General features: G+C 42.8%; 1 protein-coding gene across 2 annotated transcripts in view; it reads left to right on the forward strand.

Annotated features, from left to right (window-relative positions):
- The window catches only part of lasp1 (LIM and SH3 protein 1), a 193,969-nt gene that overhangs the window by 123,630 nt on the left and 43,870 nt on the right, over nucleotides 1-26,469 (forward strand). For both annotated transcript variants that reach the window (XM_072249218.1, XM_072249216.1), the window contains exon 4: nucleotides 3,360-3,467. In XM_072249218.1, coding sequence (XP_072105319.1) covers nucleotides 3,360-3,467 — 108 coding nt within the window. The remainder of the gene's footprint in view (nucleotides 1-3,359; nucleotides 3,468-26,469) is intronic.

The raw sequence follows: 26,469 nt of genomic DNA on the forward strand, positions 1-26,469 counted from the left end.
TAGCTCACCTTGCTATAGGAAAAATGCCATTAAGCTGGAGTGAGTGCAGAAAATAATAAACACGAGAGATTCTGAAGATGTTGGAAATCCAGAGGAACACACACAAAATGCTGGAGGAACTCAGCAGGATACAACACATCTATGGACAGGAATAAACAGTTGAGTTTTCAGGCCAAAACCTTTAATTGGGACTGGAAAAGAAGGAGGAAGAGGCCAGAATAGGAAGGTGGGGGGAGAGGAAGGAGTACAAGCTGGTAGGTGATGGGTAATACTAGGTGGGGGGGATGAAGTAAGAAGATAGGAGGTGATAGGTGGAAGAGGTGAAGTGTTGGAAAAGAAGGAATCTGATAGGGGAGGAGAGTGGACCGTGGGAGAAAGGGAAGGAGGAGGGGCACTGGAGGGAGGTGATAGGCAGGTGATCAGAAGACAGGGGGTGAGAGGGTAACCAGAATGGGGAATGGTAAAAGAGAGAAGGGGGAGAAATCTTGAATATAACAGCCTATGAGACACTTTGACTTTGTTGGTTTGATGCCATAAGACTATATAATTTATGAGCACAGTTAGGCCAGTTTGGCCCATCAAGTCTGCTCAGCATGACTGATGCATTTTCCTCTCAGCTTCAGTCTCTTGCCTTTTCCAGGTAACCCTTCATGTCCTGACTAATGAAAAATCTATCAACCTCTGGCTTAAATGTACCCGAAGACTTGGCATCCACGACCATCTGTGGCAACAGATTCCACAGATTCACCACCATCTGGCTAAAGAAATTGCTCCTCATTTCTGTTATAAATAGATAACTCTCTGTTCTGGGGCTGTGTCCTTTGGTCTTGGACTTCCCTACCACAGGAAGCACCATACATGCTTACAGACAACGCAACTACAAAAAATACAGAACCAGCTGTACTACAAGGGTCTCGGCCTGAAAGGTCAACTATTTATTCCTGTTCATAGATGTTCCCTGACATGAGAAATCTGCTTTCTGATTGGTGTGGTAGGGTGGATGCATTGGTGACCAATGAAGTGAGTATGAAGATGGACTAATGGGATGTCATGCATTGACACCTCCAGGAATAAATGCAGTCAGTGCTGGCAGCCAAACAAGTGACGGCATATGGCCTGACAGAGTTTCCATTATCCAGGGAAGTACGAAAGAAAGGCAGCCTTGTATTTAGCACCTTTCACAGCACCAGACATCCCGAAACACTTTACAGCCAATTATTTACTTCTGAAGCATGCTGTTATAAAGCAGGAAATGTTAGCTGCCAATTGTACACTGCAAGGCCCCACCAACCACTGATAATTTAAGACTACATAATCATTTTTTAAGATGATGGTTGAGTATAAACATTGGCTGGGACTTTGAGGACTCCCTTGCATTAGTTTGAAATAATGCCATGGCAATTTTATTTTACATCCAGGCAAGAATGACTTTATTTGATAACACTTCTTTGAAGTGTCTTGTACCACATAACAGGACGATCTGGACCAATGAGCCCATGGTGCCCAATTACACTCCCATGTGACCAATTAGTGGACTAACCCACATGTCTTTGGAACGTGGGAAGAAATAGGAACACCTGGAGGAAACCCACGTGGTCACAGGGAGACTGTACAAGCTCCTTACAGACCGTGACGAGAATTGACCCCAGGTTGTTGGCGTTGTAATAACATTATGCTTACCACTGCACTACACTGCTGCCACAAATTGTTGTGTTGAAAGTTGACTAATTTAGAACACAGAACATTACAACACACTAGAGGCATTTCAGCCCACGATGTTGTGCTGAGCTTCCCTCCATTCAATCTAACCCTTCCCTCCATTCTTCTATCATCCATGTGCTTATCTAACAGGTACCCCTTTCTATTTTAACTATTTTCTAATTTATAAAATGAGATTTTCATTGGTGTCACTCAGCCCGTATGCCTCTACACCGAAGTCCATGGCCCAGATGAATGCAAGGGAAAATAAATAGAATTCTGGTTTCTAACTTCATTGAAATCCTGTAACCTTTGTGACTATTTCAAAGCTTGGTGGGCAAGTGGGAAGGGGTGCAAATGTTAGAGGCCTTAGTCTCGTTAGAAAGATGACAAACAAAAAAAAGGAAACTGCAATAGTCTTGGTACAATAGTTGCCCTGGTTGTAGGGAAATCACTGTCTTTGGGATCCTGACTGTAGAAACCAGTGATGTCATCAAGCCTTTATATGATGGGGAGAGGAGGGCAGGTCAATCTCTCCTTCTGTGGACCAGATTTTGGAATGAAAATACCTTGAAAATGAAATACATTTAATTTACAATCCTGTAAGCTTCAAGTCAGTAGTGGTAGGGAATAAAGAGTCAATTTGTGTATTGAAATGCAAATATGAGTGTTTTATTAATGGTGTACTTATTTATCCTTTATAATGACATTCAGCAGGATGTGAACAAGCAGTGAATTTGACCAAATCTGATTTTATTAAGCACAGTTATTACACTGCATTAGTCTGAAAGGTAATACCTTTCAAGTCAAGTTTATTGTCATGTGTACAGGTACAGTGGAGAATCTTGCAGAAACGTCACAGGCACGTAGGTATAGACAACATTCAGAATATAGAAAGACCTTGTTGGGGTGCTACGGTAGTGTAGTGTATCATAATGCTTTAACAGAACCAGTGACCTGGGTTCAATTGTGCTGCTGCTTGTAATGAGTTTGTAGACCCTCTCCATCCTCTAAGTGGTCTGGTTTCCTTCCACAATCCAAAGACTTGGGTTGGCAGATTAATTGGTCTCACAGGTGTAATTGGGCAGTGTGGGCTTGTTGGGCCTGAAGAACAGACTAGGATTCGCTCTCATCTACTGGAAAAATCGTTTTCACCCACAGAACTGCTGCTCACTAGTGTTTTTGTTTTTTTGTTTTTCACACCATTCTCTGTAAATTCTTGAGGCTGTTGTGAAAATCCCTGGAGATCAGTTTATGAGATACTCAAACCACTCTGTCTGGCAGCAACAATCAATCACAGTTAATTACTTTGATCACATTTCTTCCCCATTCTGATGTTTGGGCTGAACAACAACTGAACCTCTTGACCACATCTGCATGCTTATATGCATTGAGTTGCTGCCACATGATTGGCTGATTGGATATTTGCATTAACAAGCAGGAGTGTTGGTATACCTAATAAAGTGGCCACTAAGTGTAAATAAGTTCTCTTGGGCCTGCTTTTATGGTAAATGAAATAGATTATGTCGAGGCTGTATGGAGGACAAATGCTAGCATGAACTAGTTGGGCTGAATAGGCTCTTACTAACTTCTAAGCAACTATCTCAGCACAGCTATAGCTTCCATTAGGAAACTGTTTAAACTTTTTTTTCTCCTTTTAGGTCCAATACAAAGAAGATTTTGAGAAAAACAAGGGGAAAGGATTCAGCGCGGTGGCCAGTACCCCTGAACTGGAACGCATCAAGAAAAACCAGGAAATTGTCAGCAATGTGAGTATCCACTGGACAGGTCATGTTCATCACCTTAAGATGGATGGATCTCTGTGTGTTCTTGATGAAGAATTTACAGCACAGAACGGACTAGGGTTCACACTGCTTCCTCTTATCTACTGGGCTTGCATTGTTTAGTTTTAATAACTGAGTTGTGGGGGAGGGAGTGAAGGAAAACGATCCCCAGATTCTATTGGAAAAAATTGTGTTCATTTTTATACTGGTAATGAATTTCATAAAGAAAATGCATCGCTGATATTAGTGCAATTATCAAACATAGACTACTGACCAAGCCTGCTTCATATGAATCCCCTGGTGGTTAGTGAGAATTAGTTTAATTATTAGGATGATGAAGATAATGGCTGATTTTGATTGTGTGGGTATCATTATTAACACTGACACTTTAAATGCATTTTTATTGGAATGGAAGATCGATGGATTTCCTTAAATCTTTCTTTTAAGTACCTGAAAGTGCCTAATTTTTGCCAAACTTGGCAAAATTCCTGCCCTGAAAGTTTGACTGTTTGTTCCTTGAGAAAACATGAGGGATTCTGCAGATGCTGAAAATCCAGAATAGTGTGCACAAAATGCTGGAGGAACTCAGCTGGTCAGACAGCGTCTCTGGAGAGGTATAAAGAGTCGATATTTTGGACCAAGTCCTGATTAAGGGTCTCAGCCTGAAATGTCGACTGTTTATTCCCCTTCATAGATGCTGCTAAGTTCCTCTGGCATTTTGTGTGCTTTACTCTGGATTTCCAGCATCTGCAGAATCTCCTGTTTTATTGATGGGGTTACACTGTGAACGAAAGCTTAAATAATGACTGAATAACTTAAACCTTCCTTATCTACTCAACATAACTTTGCTACAGTTATGGCTGAGAAATATACAATGCTGTTCTGTGCAGATGCTCCCTGTGGTAGTGAGTTGCAAGTTCTTGTCCCTTGGTGAAAGAAAGAGGCTTCTTCTGAATTAAGGTGTTGATCCTATATGGGCAGCATGGTAGTGTATCGGTTAGCATAACACTAATACAGCACCAGTGACTCGGGTTCAATTCTGCCACTCTCTGTACGTTCCCCCATGACTATGCGAGTTTCCTCTGGGTGCTCCAGTTTCCTCCCACAGTTCAAAGACATGCTAGCTAGTAGGTTAATGTGTTACATGGGTGGGCTCGTTGGGCCAGAAGGACCTGTTGCTGTGCCGTATCTCTAAATCAAATAAAGAAATAGCAACACACACAAAATGCTGGTGGAAATGGCAGGCCAGGCAGCATCAGGTTTATCCTACTAAATGTCCTCTTGCTCTTCTTTGATCCAAAGAAGGCAACTCCTGGGTTCTCTGATCTGATGCAGAGAAGCAAGACTGTTTGGAACTGTTGGTTAATACTGGTTTGCTTGCAGCATTTTGCTCGATGGAGTCTTGTGCCTGTGTTCTTAACAGCAGAATCCCCTTCTCAACTTCTCCAGCGGGTTCCTGCTAGTTTAATGGCAACAGTTCAAATGACCATGTTTTCAGGAACACTGTCCAGCAGGGTGGAAATGCGATGAGAGACTGGAGGGGAATTTTAAATGAGAGGATATATTTTTTTTGGCAGTGCTTCACAATTCAAGGGTAGAGGAGGAAGCAACTCATTGTCTCTCTAAGAATTGATCAATTTGTATTAGACCATAAGACGTAGCAGAATTAGGCTATTCGGCCCATCGAGTTTGCTCATTCGTGGCTGATTTGTTTTCCCTCTCGACCCCATTCTTCTACGCTCCAGGGAATAAAGTCCTAACCTATTCAACGTTTCTCTGTAACTGAGTTTCTCAAGTCCCGGCAACATCCTTGTAAACCTTCTCTGCACTCTTTCAACCTTATTTATCTCCTTCCTGTAATTTGGTGACCAAAACTGAACACAATACTCCAGATTCGGCCTCACCAATGCCTTATACAACCTCATCATAACATTCTAGCTCTTGTACTCAATACTTTGATTAATAAAGGCCAATGTACCAAAAGCTCTCTTTACGACCCTATCTACCTGTGACGCCACTTTTAGGGAATTTTGTATCTGTATTCCCAGATCCCTCTGTTCCACTGCACTCCTCAGTGCCTTACCATTAACCCTGTATGTTCTACCTTGGTTTGTCCTTCCAACGTGCAATACCTCACACTTGTCTGTATTAAACTCCATCTGCCATTTTTCAGCCCATTTTTCCAGCTGGTCCAAGTCCCTCTGCAGGCTCTGAAAACCTTCCCCACTGTCTACTACACCTCCAATCTTTGTATCATCAGCAAATTTGCTGATCCAATTTACCACATTATCATCCAAATCATTGATATAGATGACAAATAACAATGGACCCAGCACTGATCCCTGTGGCTCACCACTAGTCACAGGCCTCCACTCTGAGAAGCAATTCTCTACCACCACTCTTTGGCTTCTTCCATTGAGCCAATGTCTAATCCAATTTACCACCTCTCCATGTATACCTAGCGACTGAATTTTCCTAACTAACCTCCCATGCGGGACCATGTCAAAGGCCTTACTGAAATCCATGTAGACAATATCCACTGCCTTCCCTTCATCCACTTTCCTGGTAACCTCCTCGAAAAACTCCAATAGATTGGTCAAACATGATCTACCACGCACAAAGCCATGTTGACTCTCCCTAATAAGTCCCTGTCTATCCAAATGCTTGTAGATTCTGTCTCTTAGTACTCCCTCCAATAACTTACCTACTACCGACGTTAAACTCACCGGCCTATAATTTCCTGGATTACTTTTCGATCCTTTTTTAAACAACGGAACAACATGAGCCACTCTCCAATCCTCCGGCGCCTCACCCGTAGTCAGCGACATTTTAAATATTTCTGCCAGGGCCCCCGCAATTTCAACACTAGTCTCCTTCAAGGTCTGAGGGAACACTCTGTCAGGTCCCGGGGATTTATCCACTTTAATTTTCCTCAAGACAGCAAGCACCTCCTCCTTTTCAATCTGTACAGTTTCCATGGTCTCACTACTTGTTTCCCTTAATTCCATAGACTTCATGCCAGTTTCCTTAGTAAATACAGACACAAAAAACCTATTTAAGATCTCCCCCATTTCCTTTGGTTCCGCACAAAGCCGACCACTCTGATCTTCAAGAGGACCAATTTTATCCCTTACAATCCTTTTGCTCTTAATATACCTGTAAAAGCGCTTTGGATTATCCTTCACTTTGACTGCCAAGGCAACCTCATGTCTTCTTTTAGCCCTCCTGATTTCTTTCTTAAGTATTTTCTTGCACTTCTTATACTCTTCAAGCACCTGATTTACCCCGTTTCCTATACATTTCATACAACTCCCTCTTCTTCTTTATCAGAGTTGCAATATCCCTTGAGAACCAAGGTTCCTTATTCCTATTCAATTTGCCTTTAACCCTGACAGGAACATACAAACTCTGCACTCCCAAAATTTCCCCTTTGAAGGCTTCCCACCTACCAATCACATCTTTGCCAGAGAACAACCTGTCCCAATCCACGCTTTTTAGATTCTTTCTCATTTCTTCAAATTTGGCCTTCTTCCAGTTCAGAACCTCATTCGTTTGATGACAGTCTTTCAGAGTACTGTGTTTTCAGGAGCACTGTCCTGCAGGGTGGAAGTGCAATGAGAGAGAGGTGGCGAGGTATTTATTAAAAGTTGGTTGAGAATAGTTTGGAATTGGTTTATTATTATTGCCGCACGTACCAAGATAGAGTGAAGAGTTTGTCTTGTATATTGCTTATACAGATCAATCATTACATTGAGCTCGAATAACCATATGGGCACCATGGTAACATAGCAGTTAGAGCTAGGTTATTACAGCTCTTTGTGTTCCATGTTCAATCCCGGTGTCCACTCCATGGAATGCGTGGGTTTTCTCTGGCTCCTCCAGTTTCCTCCAATAGTCCAAAGATGTTGTTCTGGGTAGGTTAATTGTCCCATGATGTAGTTAGGGTTAAATTGGGACTGCTGGATGGTGCAGCTTGATGGGCCGGAAGGGGCTATTTCGTGCTATATTTCTAAGTAGATAAACAAACAATGCAGAATAAAGTGTAAAAGTGCACTGCAGGTAAACAACAAAGTGCAAGATCATTTTGAGGTAGATTATGAAGCCAAGGGTCCATCTTAATGTACAAGAGGTCCATTCAAGAATCTTAAAGCAGTAGGATAGAAGTTACCCTTGAGCCTGGTGGTACATGCTTTCAGGCTTTTGTATCTTCTACCTGATGAGAGAGGGGAGAAGAAAGAATGGGGTGAGTTGGTCTTTGATTATGCTGACTGCTTTACCGAGGCACTGAGAAATGGAGGAGAGGCTGGTTTCTGTATTTGCTGAGCTGTGTCTACAACTTAGCAGTTTCTGGCAGTCACGTGCAGAGCATTTGTCTTGCCAAGCCATGATGAATCTAGAAAGAATGCTTTCTGTAGAGCATTGATTAAAAAATTGGTAAATGTTGACGAGGATGCGCCGAATTTCTTTAGCCTCCCAAGGAAATAGAAGTGTTGGTGAGCTTTCTTGGCTGTGACCAATGTGTTTAGGCCAGGACAGATTTTTTGGCAGAGCTTCAAAATTTAAGGCGCAAAGGAGGCAACTCATTTCTACCTCTTTATGAGCTGATCAATTGGTCTTGCTCCCCACTCTTTCCCTCTAGCCCTGCTCATTTTCCCCTCTTTTCAGTAATGAGCCTATTTACATATTGAATCTTCCACTGCTCAAGGTTTTTTGACATGATGTGTAGATAAGCCTACAAGAGGAGAGGCTGTACTTGATCTGGTATTGGGAAATGAACCTGGTCAGGTGTCAGATCTCTCAGTGGGAGAGCAATTTGGAGATAATGATCACAATTCTATCTCCTTTACCATAGCATTGGAGAGGGATAGGAACAGACAAGTTAGGAAAGTGTTTAATTGGCGTAAGGGAAAATATGAGGCTATCAGGCAAGAACTTGGAAGCATAAATTGGAAATGGACGTTCTCAGGGAAATGTACGGAAGAAATGTGGCAAATGTTCAGGGGATATTTGCGTGGAGTTCTACATGGGTACGTTCCAATGAGACAGGGAAAGGCTGGCAGGGTACAGGAACCGTGGTGTACAAAGGCTGTTTTAAATCTAGTCAAGAAGAAAAGAAAAACTTACGAAAGGTTCAAAAAGCTAGGTAATGATAGAGATCTAGAAGATTATAAGGCTAGCAGGAAGGAGCTCAAGAAAGAAATTAGAGTCAGAAGGGGCCATGAGAAGCCCTTGGCGGGCAGGATTAAGGAAAACCCCAAGGCATTCTACAAGTATGTGAAGAGCAAGAGGATAAGACATGAGAGAATAGAACCAATCAAGTGTGACAGTGGAAAAGTGTGTATGGAACTGGAGGAGATGGCAGAGGTACTTAATGAATACTTTGCTTCAGTATTCACTACGGAAAATGATCTTAGCGATTGTAGGGATGACAAAAAGCTTGAGCATGTTGTAGATACCAAGAAAGAGGATGTGCAGGAGGTTTTGGAAAACATCAGGTTGGATAAGTCACCAGGACTGGACAAGATGTACCCCAGGCTGCTGTGGGAGGTGAGAGAGGAGATTGCTGATCCTCTGGCGATGATCTTTACATCATCAATGGGCACTGGAAAAGTTCCGGAGGATTGGAAAGTTGCAGATGTTGTTCCATTATTCAAGAAAGGGGATAGAGATAGCCCAGGAAATTATACACCTGTGAGTCTTGCTTCAGTGGTTGGTAAGTTGATGTAGAAGATCCTGAGTGGCAGGATTTATGAACATTTGGAAAGGCATAATATGATTAGGAATAGTCAGCATGGTTTTGTGAAAGGCAGGTCGTGCCTTACAAGCCTGATTGAATTTTTTGAGGATGTGACTAAACACATCGATGGTAGAGCCGTAGATGTAGTGTATATGGATTTCAGCAAGGTATTTGACAAGGTACCCCATGCAAGGCTTATTAAGAAAGTAAGGAGGCATGGGATCAAAGGAGAAACTTTTGTGGATCCAGAACTGGCTTGCCCTCAGAAGGCAAAGAGTGGTTGTGGATGGGTCATATTCTGTATGGAGGTCGGTCACCAGTGGTGTGCCTTAGGGATCTGTTCTGGGACCCCTTCTCTTTGTGATTTTTATAAATGACCTGGGTGAGGAAGTAGAGGGATAGGTCAGTAAATTTGCTGATGACACAAAGGTTGAGGGTGTTGTGGGTAGTGTGGAGGGCTGTCAGAGGTTACAACGGGACATTGATAGGATGCAAAAATGGGCTGAGAAGTGGCACATGGAGTTCAACCCGGATAAGTGTGGGGTGGTTCATTTTGTTAGGTCAAGTATGATGGCAGAATATAGTATTAATGGTAAGACTCTTGGCAGTGTGGAGGATCAGAGGGATCTTGGGGTTCGAGTCCATAGGACACTCATGGCTGCTGCGCAGGATGGCTCTATGGTTAAGAAAGCATACGGTGTATTGGCCTTCATCAATCGTGGGATTGAGTTTAGGAGCTGAGAGGTAATGTTGCAGCTATATAGGACCCTGGTCAGACCTCACTTGGAGTACTGTGCTCAGTTCTGGTCACCTCACTACAGGACGGATGTGGAAACCATAGAAAGGGTGCAGAGGTGATTTACAAGGATGTTGGCTGGATTGGGGAGCGTGCCTTATGAGAATAGGTTGAGTGAACTCAGCTTTATTTCCTTGGAGCGACGGAGGATGAGAGGTGACATGATAGAGGTGTATAAGATGATGAGAGGCATTGATCATGTGGATAGTCAGAGGCTTTTTCCCAGGGCTGGAATGGCTAGCACAAGAGGGCAGTTTTAAAGTTTTTGGAAGTAGGTACAGAGGAGATGTCGGGGGTAAGTTTTTTACGCAGAGTGGTGAGTGCGTGGAATGGGCTGCCAGTGATGGTGGTGGAGGTGGATATGATAGGGTCTTCTAAGAGACTCCTGGACAGGTATATGGAGTTCAGAAAAATAGAGGGCTATGGGTAACCCTAGGTAATTTCTCAGGTAAGGACATGTTCGGTACAGCATTGTGAGCCAAAGGGCCTGTATTGTGCTGTAGGTTTTCTATGTTTCTATGATCTTTCAAGCAGCACATTCCAGCCATGTGAAACTGAGCTAATCTTGACTTGCACACTCTCCGGCTCTGATCAATTCCTACAGCAGTGCGCGGAGGTAACATAAGGTAAACCATAACTTGTGGGCCAAATGATTTGCTTTTTCTTTTCTTGGTCTGGACTTGCATTTTGCCATTTCCCCTAAGACGAATAAAAATGTTGTACTTCATGTGCATGCTTGAAATGAGACTCAGCCTCCAAGTAAACGCATTGTTCGCTCTTCCCACTAGTGGCAGGCTCCGAACCCAGTGCTCGATAATTAACAACCTGTAAATAACTAGGTGAAATGTCAAGGCTTACCGGAGGCTGAAAGGAGACAGATTCAGAACAATTATTGTAAGGAACTCGCCTTTAATCTGTGGGAGCAAGGGAATGAGTGAATGAAGTAATTCAAAAATTTAGAATTTCATTTCCCTATCTTGGGATATTGGAAGTTAGAATGAAATTTTCAGTGAAGAATATCAATTTGAACAGGGAGTGTTAGAAGTTCGGAGAAGAATGTGATGTTGATTTTAAATGAAAATGAAAGAGAAGTAAAGGTAAAGTGTGGAGGGAAAAAGCTGGAACTGGTGCACCCAAACATCAATGAACACACTCAATGAGTGTGGCAGGAAATCCAATATTCCTGTATTATGGTGAGAGTAATTTTTAATGCAGTGATTGGATTAATTGTTTACCTGGATTTTCAAGAAAGCATTTACAAAATAGTCATAGTCATACTTTATTAATCCTGGGGGAAATTGGTTTTCGTTACAGTTGCTCCATAATAATAAATAGTAATAGAACCATAAATAGTTAAATAGTAATATGTAAATTATGCCAGTAAATTATGAAATAAGTCCAGGACCAGCCTATTGGCTCAGGATGTCTGCCCCTCCAAGGGAGGAGTTGTAAAGTTTGATGGCCACAGGCAGGAATGACTTCCTATGATGCTCAGTGCTGCATCTCGGTGGAATGAGTCTCTGGCTGAATGTACTCCTGTGCCCACCCAGTACATTATGTAGTGGATGGGAGACATTGTCCAAGATGGCATGCAACTTGGACAGCATCCTCTTTTCAGACACCGCCGTCAGAGAGTCCAGTTCCATCCCCACAACATCACTGGCCTTACGAATGAGTTTGTTGATTCTGTTGGTGTCTGCTACCCTCAGCCTGCTGCCCCAGCACACAACAGCAAACATGATAGCACTGGCCACCACACTCATAAAACATCCTCAGCATCGTCCGGCAGATGTTAAAGGACCTCAGTCTCCTCAGGAAATAGAGACGGCTCTGACCCTTCTTGTAGACAGCCTCAGTGTTCTTTGACCAGTCCAGTTTATTGTCAATTTGTATCCCCAGGTATTTGTAATCCTCCACCATGTCCACACTGACCCCCTGGATGGAAACAGGGGTCACCAGTACCTTAGCCCTCCTCAGGTCTACCACTAGCTCCTTAGTCTTTTTCACATTAATAAGGTATACAAATAAAGGTATACAAAATTATAAGGGGTACAGATAGGTTAAGTGCAAGGAGGCTTATTCCACTGAAGTTGGGTGAGACTAGTCATGGGATAAGGGGGAAAGATGAAATGTTTAAGGGTGGTGAGTGTGGAACGAGCTGCCAGAAGTAGTAATGGATGTAGGTTAGATTTCAACATTTAAGAGAAGTTTGGATAAGTACGTAGATGGGAGGAGTATGGAGGCTGTGGTCCAGAGGCAGGTCAGTGGGATTAGGAAGAATAATAGACTCGATGGACGAGATGGGCTGAAGGGTCTGTATCTGTGCTGTAGTGCTGTATGACTCCATAACAGTTTATGATTCATCCTGCCTATATTTGCCTAGTTGGTACAGTAATACATGTACAGATGATGTCATTGCCCTTGTTGAGTAATCCAAATACGTAAAACACCTGGCAAAAAGCGTCATGACTGGTATAGCCTTGAAGTAAATTGGTTTATTATTGTCACATATACCGAGCTGAAGTGAAAAACCTGTCCATTCAGGTTATTTCACTACAACAGTGCATTGAAATAGGACAAGGTAAAACAATAACAGAATGCAGAATAAAGGTTGAAGTATTTATTTAGAGATACAGCGCAATACAGGACCCTTCCAGCCCAACGAGCCACGTTTCTCAGCAACCCACCTATTAAATATGAGCCTAATCACAGGCCAATTTGCAATGACCAATTAACCTTCCAACTGGTAAGTCTTTGGACTACGGGAGGAAATTGGAGCACCTGGAGAAAATCCACGCGTTCACAGGGAGGATGTATAAACTCTGTACAGTCAATGTCTCTGAACTCCGCCCCAATCTGTAATAGTGTTGTGCTAACTGCTACATTACCCTGGTGCCAGGTCGCAACAAGGTAGATTGTGAGGTAAAGAGTCCAACTTATCATAGTAGGGAATTATTTAATAGTGTAATAACAGTGGGATAGAAGCTGTTCTTCAGCCGAGTCTGCATTATTGATTCAATTTGATTCAAACAAGGAACAAGATCATTAATGCAATCTAAGAGACACCTGGATTCATTGGAGCAACAATATCACTCAATGCTGATAAGGTTATTGAATGACTGTCCTTCGTTATTCCCCTTACTGAACTGAAGTCCTCCCACTGGTGAGTGATAACTTCCACTGTCCGCCATCTTGTTTACTTCCATTATCGGGGACTGAGGTGGAAGAAGAGTGTTTGAATCTTAGAAGTAGTGCAGAGAAGTTTGATAGCTTATTGGAGGCCTGAGGTATAAGACAGGGAGGAAGATAGTGATTTACTTATTAATTGAATCAAAGGATTCAATGTTTGAACAGTCTCTTCAAATTAATAGAACAGTTACTGCACAAAGTTAGATCGGTCCATAATATCTATATTGACCCTCTGTATAATAATCTCTTCAGTTTCATTTCACTATGTCTCCAAATGAAAGCAAGATATTGTTTCAAGATATGGCAGAGTGATTTACAACACAGGGTTCATGATAGCGTAGCGCTACTACAGTACCAGCAACCTGCTTCAATCCCACCGCTGTCTGTAAGGAGTTTGTATGTTCTCCCCATGACTGTATGGATTTCCTCTGGGTGCTCTGGATTCTTCCCACAGTACACTAGTGTCATTGGGCAGCACAGGCTCATTGGGCCTGAAGGGCTGTCACTGTGCCATATCTCTAAATGAAATAAAAGAAATACAAACATGAAATTCACAAATACACACAGTGACAAAAATATGAACTAGACTGTTGGGGACCAGTTAAGATGCAAAACTTGAGATAATTTAAGAATGATCTCTAGGTTGATCCCTGGATAGATTCACATTCTCAGTCATGCAAACTGTACTCAGGGAAAGTTGCCTTCTGTTGCTCACTTTGACTTCAAACACCATCTACCATCTGTCATAAAGGCAGAAAGTAGGCGGAGGTAATTTGAGTGAGGGAAAGGTTGCTCTTCTGTCATGAATGTCCAACAGGGAATTAGATCTTTCAAAGGAGGGCTGGGACGATTAAAACAAAAGGCAATTAAAATCATAGATGCTGCAAACTTGAAATAAATACTTCTACAGATGCACAGTGGAGATTATGGAAACACCAATGCCCAAGAATGAAAAGGTTTACAGAAAGTGGTGGATAAATCCCAGTCTTACAGAGAAACCCTCCCCACCATTGAGTGCAATTACATGGAGTGCTACCACAAGAAAGCAGCATCCATCTTCCAAGACCCCCATGATATAGGTCACACTCTGTTCTCACTGCTGCCATCAGAAAGGAGGTACAGGAGCCTTGGGTCCCACACCACCAGGATCAGGAACAGTTATTATCCTTTAACCATCGGGCTTCTGAACTAGCGCAGATAACTTCATTCACCTCAACTCTGAACTGATTCCACTACTTGTGGACTCACTTTCAAGGACTCGACAAATCAGGTTCTCAGTGTTATTTTTTAATTTGCTCAATTTGTCTATTGGTTGCTTGTCCGTCATTGTTTATGTATATTTTTGTAGATACTATTGTATTTCATTTTTCTGTAAATGCCTGCTGCCACAAAAAAAGCAAATTTCATGACATATGTAAGTGATGATAAACCTGATTCTTTTATGGGTCTCTGTTGTGGATTGAGAGTGGGAAGGGGGCAGAGAGAGGGGAGGGAGCAGGAAGCACCAGAGAGACATTCTGTTATGATCAATAAACCAATTATTTAGAATCAAATGACCTTGCCTGGTGTCTCAGGGCTGGATGTGTCTGCACCCGCACCACTTCCCCATCCCGGCACTCCGCCTCTCCCACCTGTCCCACACCCCTCCCATGATGCTCCACCCTGGCCATTCCCAACATCCTTTGTTCCCTCCAGATTTACAAACTCTTCTCTCCGCTCCACGTTGACAAATACGATACTGTGTAAAAGTTTTAGGCACCGTAGCTATGTATGTGTACCTAAGATTTTTGCACCGTACTGTTGATGGGTAATTTCTTGTAACAGAGGAGATAAAGGAGACCCTTAATTCTAAAGTAACAAATGGCATGATAGTGTACTGGCTAGCATAATGCTTTATAGTATCAGTGATCCAGTTCATTTTCTGCCGTGGCCTATAAGGAATTTGTATGTTCTCCCTGTGACTGTAGGTTTCCTCTCACATTCCAAAGATGTACTGGTTCGGCTTAGTGAGTTGTGGGCGTGCTATGTTGGTGTTGGAAGTGTGGTGACACTTGTGGGCTGCCCCCGGCACATTCTGAACGGTATTGGTCATTGGAAGTGATGCATTTCACTGCATGTTTTGATGTACATGTGACAAATAAAACTAATCTTTACTGATCAAAGCACAGAAACATTGAACTTTATATGTAATCACAGATGATGTCTGCCATCTGCCATGTTGAATATTTCAAACACTTTCTATTTTATTTCACATTTCTAGCATTTGCAGTTTTGTTGCTTGAGCAATGAGTGAACCTGGGAAAGGAGTAAAAGCTGGCAGGTGATAAGTGTGCTAATTTCAAAGCTAATTCTGATGCACCTAAATTACACCAGATTACTAAATTTGCTAGTTTCTGACTTCATTCCCCCGCTTCCTCCACTCACCTACATTCCCCCTCACCTGTCTTTAAGTATCACCTACCGGCTTGTACTCCCTCCCCTCCCCTCACCTTATTCTGGCTTCTTCCGCTTTCCCTTCCAGTCCCGATGGAGGGTCTCTGCCTGAATCGTCAATTCTCTATTCCTCTCCTTAGATGCTGCCTGACCTGATGAGTTCCTCCAGGGTTTTGTGTGTGCTAACTTGAAACAGAAACTCTGTAAATCTGCCAGCTTCCTCAATGCAATAAAATGAAGTCAACAGGAATTAATGGCCTTCCGGGAGACTTTGGGCTTGTTTGTGCCTGTCCTTCCATGCTCACCATACCCTCGGTTATTTATTTATTTACAGATACAGGCCTTTCCAGCCCAATTGCATCATGTGACTGATTCACACACTAACTGTGGGAAGAAACCGGAGCCCTTGGAGAAAACCCATGCAGTCATGCAAACTCCATACAGGCAGCGGTGGAATTGAACCCCGGCTGTAATAGTGTTACGCTAACCTCTGTGCTACCTGTTGTACCCTATTGTGTCGCCCCTTTTTCTTGTTTACAAAAATGCTTACAAGTGTAAAATGTTTGGATTTGCAGTCTAAAATAGTCACAGCAGAACAGTACAGAAACAAGCCCTTCTGTTCACTGAGCCTGCGCTGACCATTTACACTAATCCTATATTAATCCCATTTTTATTCTGTCCATATTCCCCTCACTCCTCTCAGAATAGAAAATGTAACAACCCATAATTTTCACCCATAATGTTGTGCTAAGCTAATTATATTAGTCATTAAATACCCAACACAATGTCCATAATCTTTCCATCCATTTCCTACACTTTTGGGTACCTATCTGAGAACATCTTGAATCTCATCACCAACTCAGGCAGCTCATTCTAGGCATTCTCTACTCACTGTGTTTCTTAAAAAAAAAATAATCAGAATCAGGTTTATAATCATTGACACATATCATGAGATTTATTGTTTTGCAGTGCAATACATAAATACTGTAATTACAATAATAAATATAAAATAGAAATAATTAGTGGAAAAAGAGAGCAAAATGTATGTAGTGTTCATGGGTTTATTGTCCTTTGAGAAATTTGATGGCGGAGGGGAAGAAGCTGTTCCAAAAGCTTGCCTTGTGCATTTTCTTTAAAATTATCCCCCCTCACCTTAAATGCATGTTCTCTGGCATTGGACATTTCAGCCCTGGGAAAATAAAGACATGGATGATGAAGCGTCTTGGTCCGAAATGTCAATGGTTATTCCTCTATAGATGCTGCCTGACCTGCTGAATTCTTCCAGCATTTCATGTTTGTTACTCTGGATTTCCAGCACCTGCAGAATCTCTTGTGTTTATAAATAAAGATAAGAACATAAGAAATAAAAGCAGGAGTAGGCCATCTGGCCCATCGAGCCTGCCCCGCCATTCAATAAGTTCATGGCTGATCTGTCCGTGAACTCAGCTCCATCTACCTGCCTTTTTCCCATAACCTTTAATTCCCTTACTATGTAAAAACCTATCTAACTGTATCTTAAATACATTTAGTGAGGAAACCTCGACTGCTTCCTTGGGCAGAGAATTCCACAGATTCACCACTCTCCTCTGGGAAAAGCAGTTTCTCCTCATCTCCGTCCTAAATCTTCTCCCCTGAATCTTGAGGCAATATCCCCTAGTTCTAGTCTCACCTACCAATGGAAGCAACTTTCCTACTTCTATCTTATCTATCCCTTTCAAAATTTTATGTGTTTCAATAAGATCCCCTCTCATTCTTCTGAACTCCAGAGAGTATAGTCCCAGGCGACTCAATCTTTCCTCATAGGTTAACCCCTTCATCCCTGGAATCAATCTGGTGAACCTCCTCTGCACTGCCTCCAAAGCCAGTATATCCTTCCCCAAGTATGGATATCAGAACTGCCCACAGTACTCCAGGTGCGGCCTCACCAGTACCCTGTATAGTTGCAGCATGACCTCCCTGCTCTTGAATTCAATCTCCCTAGCAATGAAGATGATGGTTATCTATTCTGTCTATGCCTTCCATAATCTTATGGGCTAGCATGGAATGATTTTTAAATTAACATTGGTTTCTGTCAGTTTTTCTCAATACTTAATAATTCCTGCTCATTCTGTAAATATTGCTGATAAATCCAGCGTCTTCTCTTGAGCTGTCTGGTTGAACTCTGCATTCTGTGCAAAGATCCACCTCAAGTTGGTATGGTTTCTAGGACTGCAGTCACCTTGCAACCCCAGCCTCAAGGAGATCTTATTCAGCTGTGGACACACAGATTATGCATAGGTTATCAAGATAGCAGCATTGATTTATTTGCTATTTAAAGCTGATAGAGAAAAAAATTGCCTTCGCTTATATTAGAGGTTTGGTTGGTTGGAAAAAAATTATGTGCCTAAAAGGAAAAAGGAACTTGCATTTAACAAGCTAATTCCACCATTTCAAGGCATCTGAAGGATAAAGTGACTTGGGTTTGGGTGTTGTTTGTGTGGTGTTTGTGAGTTCTCTCTGTGGTCCCTCTGTGTCCTCTGAATTCCTTCTCTGTACCAAAGGTAGAACATAGAACAGTACAGTACTGAGATGGGCCCTTTGGCCCATAATGATGTGCTGACTAATTAACCACTTAACCAAACTATTCCCTCTGTTTACACAAAGTTCATATCCCTTCATTCTCTACATGTTCAGCCAGCTACATCATGAGCTCTAGCCTCCCCACTGAGGGTACCTTCAAAAGGCAGTGCCTCAAGAAAGCGGCAATCATCATTAAAGACCATCACCATGACAACATGCCCTCTTCTCATTACTAATCAGAGAGGAGGTACAGAAGCCTGAAGGCATACACAACAATTCAGGAACAGTTTATTCCCCTCTGCCATCAGATTTCTGAATGGACATTGAACCCATGTACACGACCTCACTATTTTGCTCTCTTTCTGCATTATTTATTTTGTATATATATTTTTTATCGTAACGTATAGTAATTTTTACCACAAGTACTGCTGCCACAAAGCAACAACCTTCACGACATATGTCAGTGATAATAAATCTGATTCTGATATTCTGGCTCCTCTTTCACTACTTCTCTTCTCCTTACTTGCCTATCATCCCCCTCTGGTGTCCTTTTTCCTGCCTTTCTCCCTTGGTCCCCTCTCCTCTCATCAGATTTCTTCTCCAGCCCTTTATCTTTTCCGCCTATCGCCCCCGAGCTTCTTACTCCATCACTCTTCCCCCACCCACCTACCTTCTCTCTCACATGGCTTCACTTGTCTATCACCTCTGAGTTTGTACACCTCCACCCCCAATCTTCTTATTCTGCTTTCCTCCCTCTTCTTTTCCAGTCCTGATGAAGGGTCTCAGCCTGAAATGTTGGCTTTTTTCCTTTCCATAGATGATTCTGCCTGACCTGCTGAGTTCTTCCACTTCGTGTGTGTTAATCTGATATTCATGTGCTCTCTAAGAGTTTCTTGAACACCTCTGGCAGGTTAATTATGTGCTTCAAATTGCCCTTTGTGTAAGTGCATGGTAGGGGAGAATCATTGTGGGAATGGTACACGTGATAGACAATAGGTTACAGGGCAGTAATAGGGGGAGTGGGAACTGGAGGGAATGCTCCGGGACCCGGTCTCGACTTGCTAGCTGAAGATTCTAGAGAAGGAATTCTCGAGTGTGGGCATTGTGGACATACTATGAATGTGTGGCGATTCTTGTGGGCTCCCCAGCACCCCCTTGTATATTGATTGTTAATGCATTTCACACTAAGTTTCGATGTACACGTGATAAATAAATTTAAATCTTGAATCATGAGTTCAGGACCTAAGAGTGATTGAACACTTGCTTCTAGGTGGCTGGTACAGGAGAAGTCATGGAATGGGGAACATGAGAGGAAGGTGGAGGATCTTGGAGTGATGTGTTGGAGGGATTTGAAATTGGGAGCAAGTATTTAATAGGTAGAAGACAGTGAATAAACCTTGGTGTGATTTAAAATATGGATTCCTATTTTTTTGACATTTCAGAGTTTACAGGATTTGGAGGAGGAGAAACAGGAAAGGGATTTAGAGCAGGATGTTTGAACCCATCGGTATCCACAAATAAAACCAGCAGCATTCAATAAGCAGTGACAGGCAGCAGAGATTTCTTCTTCTCTTAACACATTCACGCTCCTATTTTGGCATGTCGGTCCATGGCCTCCTCTACTGCCACGATGAGCCCACACTCTGGTTGGAGGAGAAACACATTGTACTCCATTTGGGTAGTCTCCAGCCTGATGGTGTGAACATTGATTTCTCAAACTTCTGCTGATTACTTCCCCCTCCCCTTCTCCCTTTTTCCATTCCCCTCCTATCCCTTCTCTAACCTGCTCATCACCTCCCTGTCATCTCTCAGCTTCTTACTTTATCCTCCTCTTCCCCATCCACCACCTTCCTCCTCATCTGGTCTCATCCTTCACCTGCCAGACTTTACTCCTTCCCCTCCTCCCACATTCTAGCCTCTTCTCCCTTCCTCTCTCCAGTTCTGACAGAGGGTCTCAGCCTGAAATGTCGACTCTTTATGCCTCTCCATAGATGCTGCCTGACCCATTGAATTCCTCCAGCACTTTGGGGTGTGTGTGTCCGTCCCTCAAGATTTCCAGCATCTGTAGTATCTCTACTTCCTCAACACTTGCAGTTAGCAATGTTGCATTTGATTTGCAATGCTGTGGGTTCAAATCCAGTCCAGAACCTTGCCCAAGCTATAGCACTGAGTGAGGGGCTGTACAATAAGAGTTTCTCTGATTTGGATGAAATATTAGAATCTCACAACTGACTGCAACAATCTCAAAGAATAGCAAAGACCATCACTCACTGCATTGGCTATCGTGATCCCTCAACCAATATCACAGATTATCCAGAATCAGGTTCAATATCACTGGCATATGTTGTAAAATTTGTTGTTTTGCAATACATAATAATAAAAAAACTATGAGTTACAATAAGAAATGTATTTAAAAAAATAAGTAGTGCAAAAAGTGAGCAAAAACAAATATTGAGGAAGGTTAAATTTCGCAAACAAAAATCTGAGCAACACACACAAAATGCTGGAGAAACTCAGCAGGTCAGGCAGCATCTACGGGAAAGCATACAGTCGACGTTTCAGGCCAAGACCCTTCATCAGAGTATTGAGGTGAGGTATTATCCATTGAGAAATCTGATAGCGCAGGGGAAGAAGCTGTTCCTAAAGCATTGAATGTGTGTCTTCAGGCTCCATCAAGGTGTGTTCCTCATCCTTGATGGCAACAATGAGAAGAGGGCATGTCCTGGGTGATAGGGTCCTTAATGATGGATGCCGCCTTTTTGAGACATCACCCTTTGAGGATGTCCTCGATGCTGTGGAGGCCAGTGTGCATGATGGAGCTGACGGAGTTCACAACTTTCTGCAGGATTTGCCGATCCTGTGCAGTGGCTCCTCCACACCAGACAGTGATGCGACCAGTTAAAATGTACTCCATGGTACATCAATAGAAATCTGCGAGAGTTTCCCCAAACTCCTGTTGAAATATAGCTGCTGTCATGTCCTCTTACTAATTATCTCTATAAATGTGCTGCCAGTTTTTCAGCGTCATACCAATGGCTACACACTGAACTAGCTTAAATTCACTAAGACTGCATGTTGCATGTTCTGGCTACACCAGAATCAGAATCAGGTTTCAAATTGTGGATATGGTATATGTCATGAAATTTGTTGTTTTCTGTCAGCAGTACAATATAAAACATAAAAATTACTCTCAGTTCCAAAAAATAAGTAGTACAAAAGAGGACTAATGGCGTAGGATCATGGACTGTTCAGAAATCTGATGGTGGAGGGCAAGAAGCTGTTCCTGAAATGTTGAGTGTGTATCTTCAGACTCCTGTACTTCCTCCCCAATAGTAGCAATGAGAAGAGGGCTACACAAGAAGGGTCTCGGCCCAAAATGTTGACTATTTATTCTTTTCCATTGATGCTGCCTGGCCTGCTGAATTCCTCCAGCATTTCGTATGTGTTACTCAGGATTTCCAGCATCTGCAGATCTTCTTATGCCTGTGGTTTACAAGTGTAATTAGTTTTTAATCTAACAATTAACCCTTTAGGGACTGAGATAAATTAATATCATTGACTTTGGGATTTTGTTGATCTGTACATTCCATTCTATAACCCCTTCTTGAAAGTGCCTTTGTTGTAAGTCACTTACTGTAAAAAGCCACCAACAGCTCTGCACCTACGCCACTAATTACCGAGGATATCTCTGCTTGCATTGAGAACTATAGTGTTCAGTGAGACCTTGTATCAGTACACTGGAAATACAAAACTGATCAGCAAACAGCAGCCACTTACTACAGTACTGTGCAAAAGTCTTCGACACTTATATATAGCGAGTGTATTTGTCAACGTGGAGTGGAGAGTGAGTTTGTAAATCTGGCAGGAGCGTAGGATGTTGGGAATGGCGAGGGGGTAGAGTGCCGCAGGAGGGGTGTTGTACCGGTGGTAGAGGAGGTGTGCCGGGGGGTGGTAGGTGTTGCAGGTGTAGGCACACCCTGCTGACCCATCAGGCAAGGTCTTTTGATTCCAAACAATTGGTTTATTGATCATTACTGAATGTCTCTCTGAAGTTTCCGCTCTCTCCCTTTTCCCAACCCACTCCCTAGCCCCTTCCCACTCTCAGTCCGCAATAGAGACCCATATCAGAATCAGGTTTATCTTCACTCATATATGTCATGAAATTTGTTTTTTTTTCGCGGCAGCAGTACTGTGCAATACATAAAATTACTGCAGTCCTGTGCAAATGTCTTAGGCACCCTACTGATATATGTGCCTGAGACTTGCACAGTACTTTATATCCTTATTAAATTTCGAGCAGTTTCCATTAAGTTGCTGCAGATTCCAGAGGATGTGCTTTTAACTATTTCCCATTGAACTGTAAATTCTTGTTTTATATCAGCTGCGTGTAATTGTTGACCTTAAATGTTGCACAGACTATAATGCAAATCAATCTCTTCCACCTCTCTCCCTTTCACAGTGCTCTTAATTAGCTGGTTTCAGATAGCAGCACTGTGTGTGAGAGATCGATTGAGATTTTTTTCACGTGGCACATGTGTATTGGCCGGTGATGCCCTTGAAGGAGCTGCAGGTAGAAAAGTGTTGAATTTATGGGTGCATTTAGCTTCAACTACGGCATCTGCTGTCTCACACGTCTGTCTCTTTGTGCATCTGCACACTGGATAAATGCTGGCGATATTGGAAATTGCAAACTGCTGAGATTAAATGATTGTCTAACACAATTGAGAGGGCAATCTTGACTCAATGTGACCCAGGAGTTATAATTATTACTTAGGGATTTATCATTTGGGCTGTGTTCCAATCTGGCTTGAATTTTAAATATAAATTTATCCTTATTGGCACTTTAGAGCATAGAACAATACAGCACAGTACATGTCCTTCAGATTAATCTAACCCTCCCTCCCACATAGCCCTCCATTTTTCTGTCCTTCATGTGGCTATCAAAGAATCTGTCAAATGTCCCTAATGTATCTGCCTCTACCAACTCTCCTGACAGCACGTTCCATGCACCATCCCACTCAGTGCTTAAAAAAAGCCTGTCTCTGATATCCTAGCCAATACTTACCTCCCAACATCTTAAAGTTATGCCCCCTTGTGTTAGCCATTTCCACCCTGGGGAACATCCTCTGGCTGTCCACTTGATCTATTCCTTTTATCATCTTGTGCATCTCTATCAAGTCTTTCTCAATATTCATGGAATGAGGGAAAATTGGTATGGTTTTACAGTTGGAGGAGTTAAACGTTTCTTCTAAATCCGTCTTGTATTCTGGCCAATATTTACCTCTTGATAAGTGCTGGAGGTGGGGGTTGCAGTGGCACAGCTGGAAGAGATGTTGCCTCTTAGACACAAGTACAATCCTGACCCCCGGTGAAGATTGTGTGGACTCTGCACGTTCTCTTTGTGAATGTGTCCAGTTCCCTTGGGTGCATTAGTTTCTTCCCACATCCAGGAGATGTGTAGATTGTTCATCTGGACTGGAAAGGAAGGTGAAAAGGCTAGAATAAGAAGATAGGAGGAGGGAAAGACTACATGCTGGCAGATGATAGGTGAAACTAGGTGAGGAGGAAGCTGGGAGGGGATTAATGGGAAAGTTAAAATGCTGAAGAAGGAGGAATCTGATAGGAGAGCAGACTGGACAATGGGAGAAAGGGAAGGAGGAGGGGCACCAAGGGGAGGTGATAGGCAGGTGAGGAGTTCATTACACAGCGCATTGGTAAAACAATAACAATTGTGACGAGAATACACATAGATGTTAGCTGTCCAGTGGCATCAGCAGTTGGTCTGCCACCTGTCCTCAGGGGAAGGAGAGATAAGGAACAATGGAGCAGCATCTGGAGATGTGTAATGAAGGGACGGGAGAGAGAGCTGTCTGGAGCGGCTCCCCCTTTGAACCCTGAACTGTTTGAAGTGATGGACAGGCGATACCCCAGCAGGGGGATAAAAAGGGACAGGTTCGCTAAGGCAGGACACACACGACACCCGAGGTAACGAGACCCTGGAAGCGGTGCGTCTCTCACGAGTCGGTGGGAAGTACCTTAAACGCACAGGGTGGAAAGGTACGATCAGCCAGGTTCACTGCAGAGGATCGACTGCATCTGGAGGAGGGGTCACAGTCGGTGACCTCAGGTGACATCACAAAGGCCCCGCCCGAAAGCTGCTTGTGAGCAATATCGCAGGTCTGTGTGTGGAAGCCTTGTCTGAATGATCAGTCGTTCTTGTTCTCTCTCTCCTTCCCCCCACGTTGTCCATCGCCATGGCCACGATTACTGTGAACTGAACTATTAAATCGAACTGGACTTTTGTGTCACTTTGAAATTGGTCATTTACCCCTAGACAACGATAGAGCTTGATTGGTGCTGTTATCTTAATTCTGTGTACATGTATGGTTATCATTGCTGAACTGTTGCATTTATTATCCTTTCGATTACTGTGTTGCTTGTTTCTTTAATAAAACTTTCTTAGTTCTAGTAATCCAGACTCCAACTGAGTGATCCATTTCTGCTGGTTTGGCAACCCAGTTACGGGGTACGTAACACAATGCAGAATAAAGTGTAATAGCTATAAAGAAAGTAAATGATAAGGTGAATGGTTATAATGAGGTAGATTGTGCGGTCAAGAGTCCATTTTATCATCCTAGGAGACCATTCAGTAGTCTGATAAACAATGAGCTGGAAGCTGTTCTTCAACCTGGTGTTATGTGCTTCTGGATTTTGTATCAATGGGATAAGAGAGAAGAGCGAATGCCTTACATAGGTGTAGGTCTTTGATTATATTGGCTGCTTTAGGCAGTGAGAAGTGTAGACAGTCCATCGGGTGGGGTATGGGAGGCTGGTTTCTGTGATGTAATTCATTGGCAATAACATTCAAAGTTCAAAGTAAATTTATTATTAAAGTATGTATCTGCCACCATATACAACCCTGAGATTCATTTTCTTGCAGACATTCACAGCAGAACAAAGAAATACAATAGAATCAATGAACACGTGGGGAGAGTAAATCAGGATTAGCGTTACACAGTGCTTGATGGCTAGTATAGACTGGATGGGCTGAAGGGCCTATTTCTATGCTGTTTAACTCTTTATTACACGATGAGCACCATTAAAATGGGCTATCCACCCTTCATCAATGTTGCTCTTTGTGGGAGCTTGCCAATCACAGCATGACTCCTGTAGTCTATTACAATGGTAATTGCAATTGACTGGCTATAAAATATTTCTGGATGTCCTTGGTTGTGAAAGTTTTAAACCATAATTCTAACTCCTAATATAGGGCAATCTTTCCTCTTTCCTTTCAGCCCTGATGCTGTGTCGCAACCAAACTGTTGACTTGCACCTCTTTACCTCCACAGATGCTGTTTGACCAGCATCCTTGGTTCTAGAATCTGCAGACTTCTTTTTTTTTCATAGAATAGAATAGTACAGCACAGCACAGTACAGGCCCTTCGGCCCACAATGTTGTGCTGACCCTCAAACCCTGCCTCCCATATAACCGCCCACCTTAAATTCCTCCATATACCTGTCTAGTAGTCTCTTAAACTTCACTAGTGTATCTGCCTCCACCACTGACTCAGGCAGTGCATTCCACACACCAACCACTCTCTGAGTAAAAAACCTTCCTCTAATATCCCCCTTGAACTTCCCACCCTTTACCTTAAAGCCATGTCCTCTTGTATTGAGCAGTGGTGCCCTGGGGAAGAGGCGCTAGGCATCTACTCTATCTACTCTTAATATCTTGTACACCTCTATCATGTCTCCTCTCATCCTCCTCCTCTCCAAAGAGTAAAGCCCTAGCTCCCTTAATCTCTGATCATAATGCATACTCTCTAAACCAGGCAGCATCCTGGTAAATCTCCTCTGTACCCTTTCCAATGCTTCCACATCCTTCCTATAGTGAGGTGACCAGAACTGGACACAGTACTCCAAGTGTGGCCTAACCAGAGTTTTATAGAGCTGCATCATTACATCAACTCTTCAACTCTGTTCCTCGACTTATGAAAGCTAACACCCCGTAAGCTTTCTTAACTACCCTATCCACCTGTGAGGCAACTTTCAGGGATCTGTGGACACATACCCCGAGATCCCTCTGCTCCTCCACACTACCAAGTATCCTGCCATTTACTTTGTACTCTGCCTTGGAGTCTACCCTTCCAAAGTGTACCACCTCACACTTCTCCGGGTTGAATTCCATCTGCCTCTTCTCAGCCCACTTCTGCATCCTATCAATGTCTCTCTGCAATCTTCAACAATCCTGTACACTATCCACAACACCACCA

This window comes from Mobula birostris, chromosome X (assembly GCF_030028105.1).
Source record: "Mobula birostris isolate sMobBir1 chromosome X, sMobBir1.hap1, whole genome shotgun sequence".
Classification (NCBI taxonomy): Eukaryota; Metazoa; Chordata; class Chondrichthyes; order Myliobatiformes; family Myliobatidae; genus Mobula; species Mobula birostris.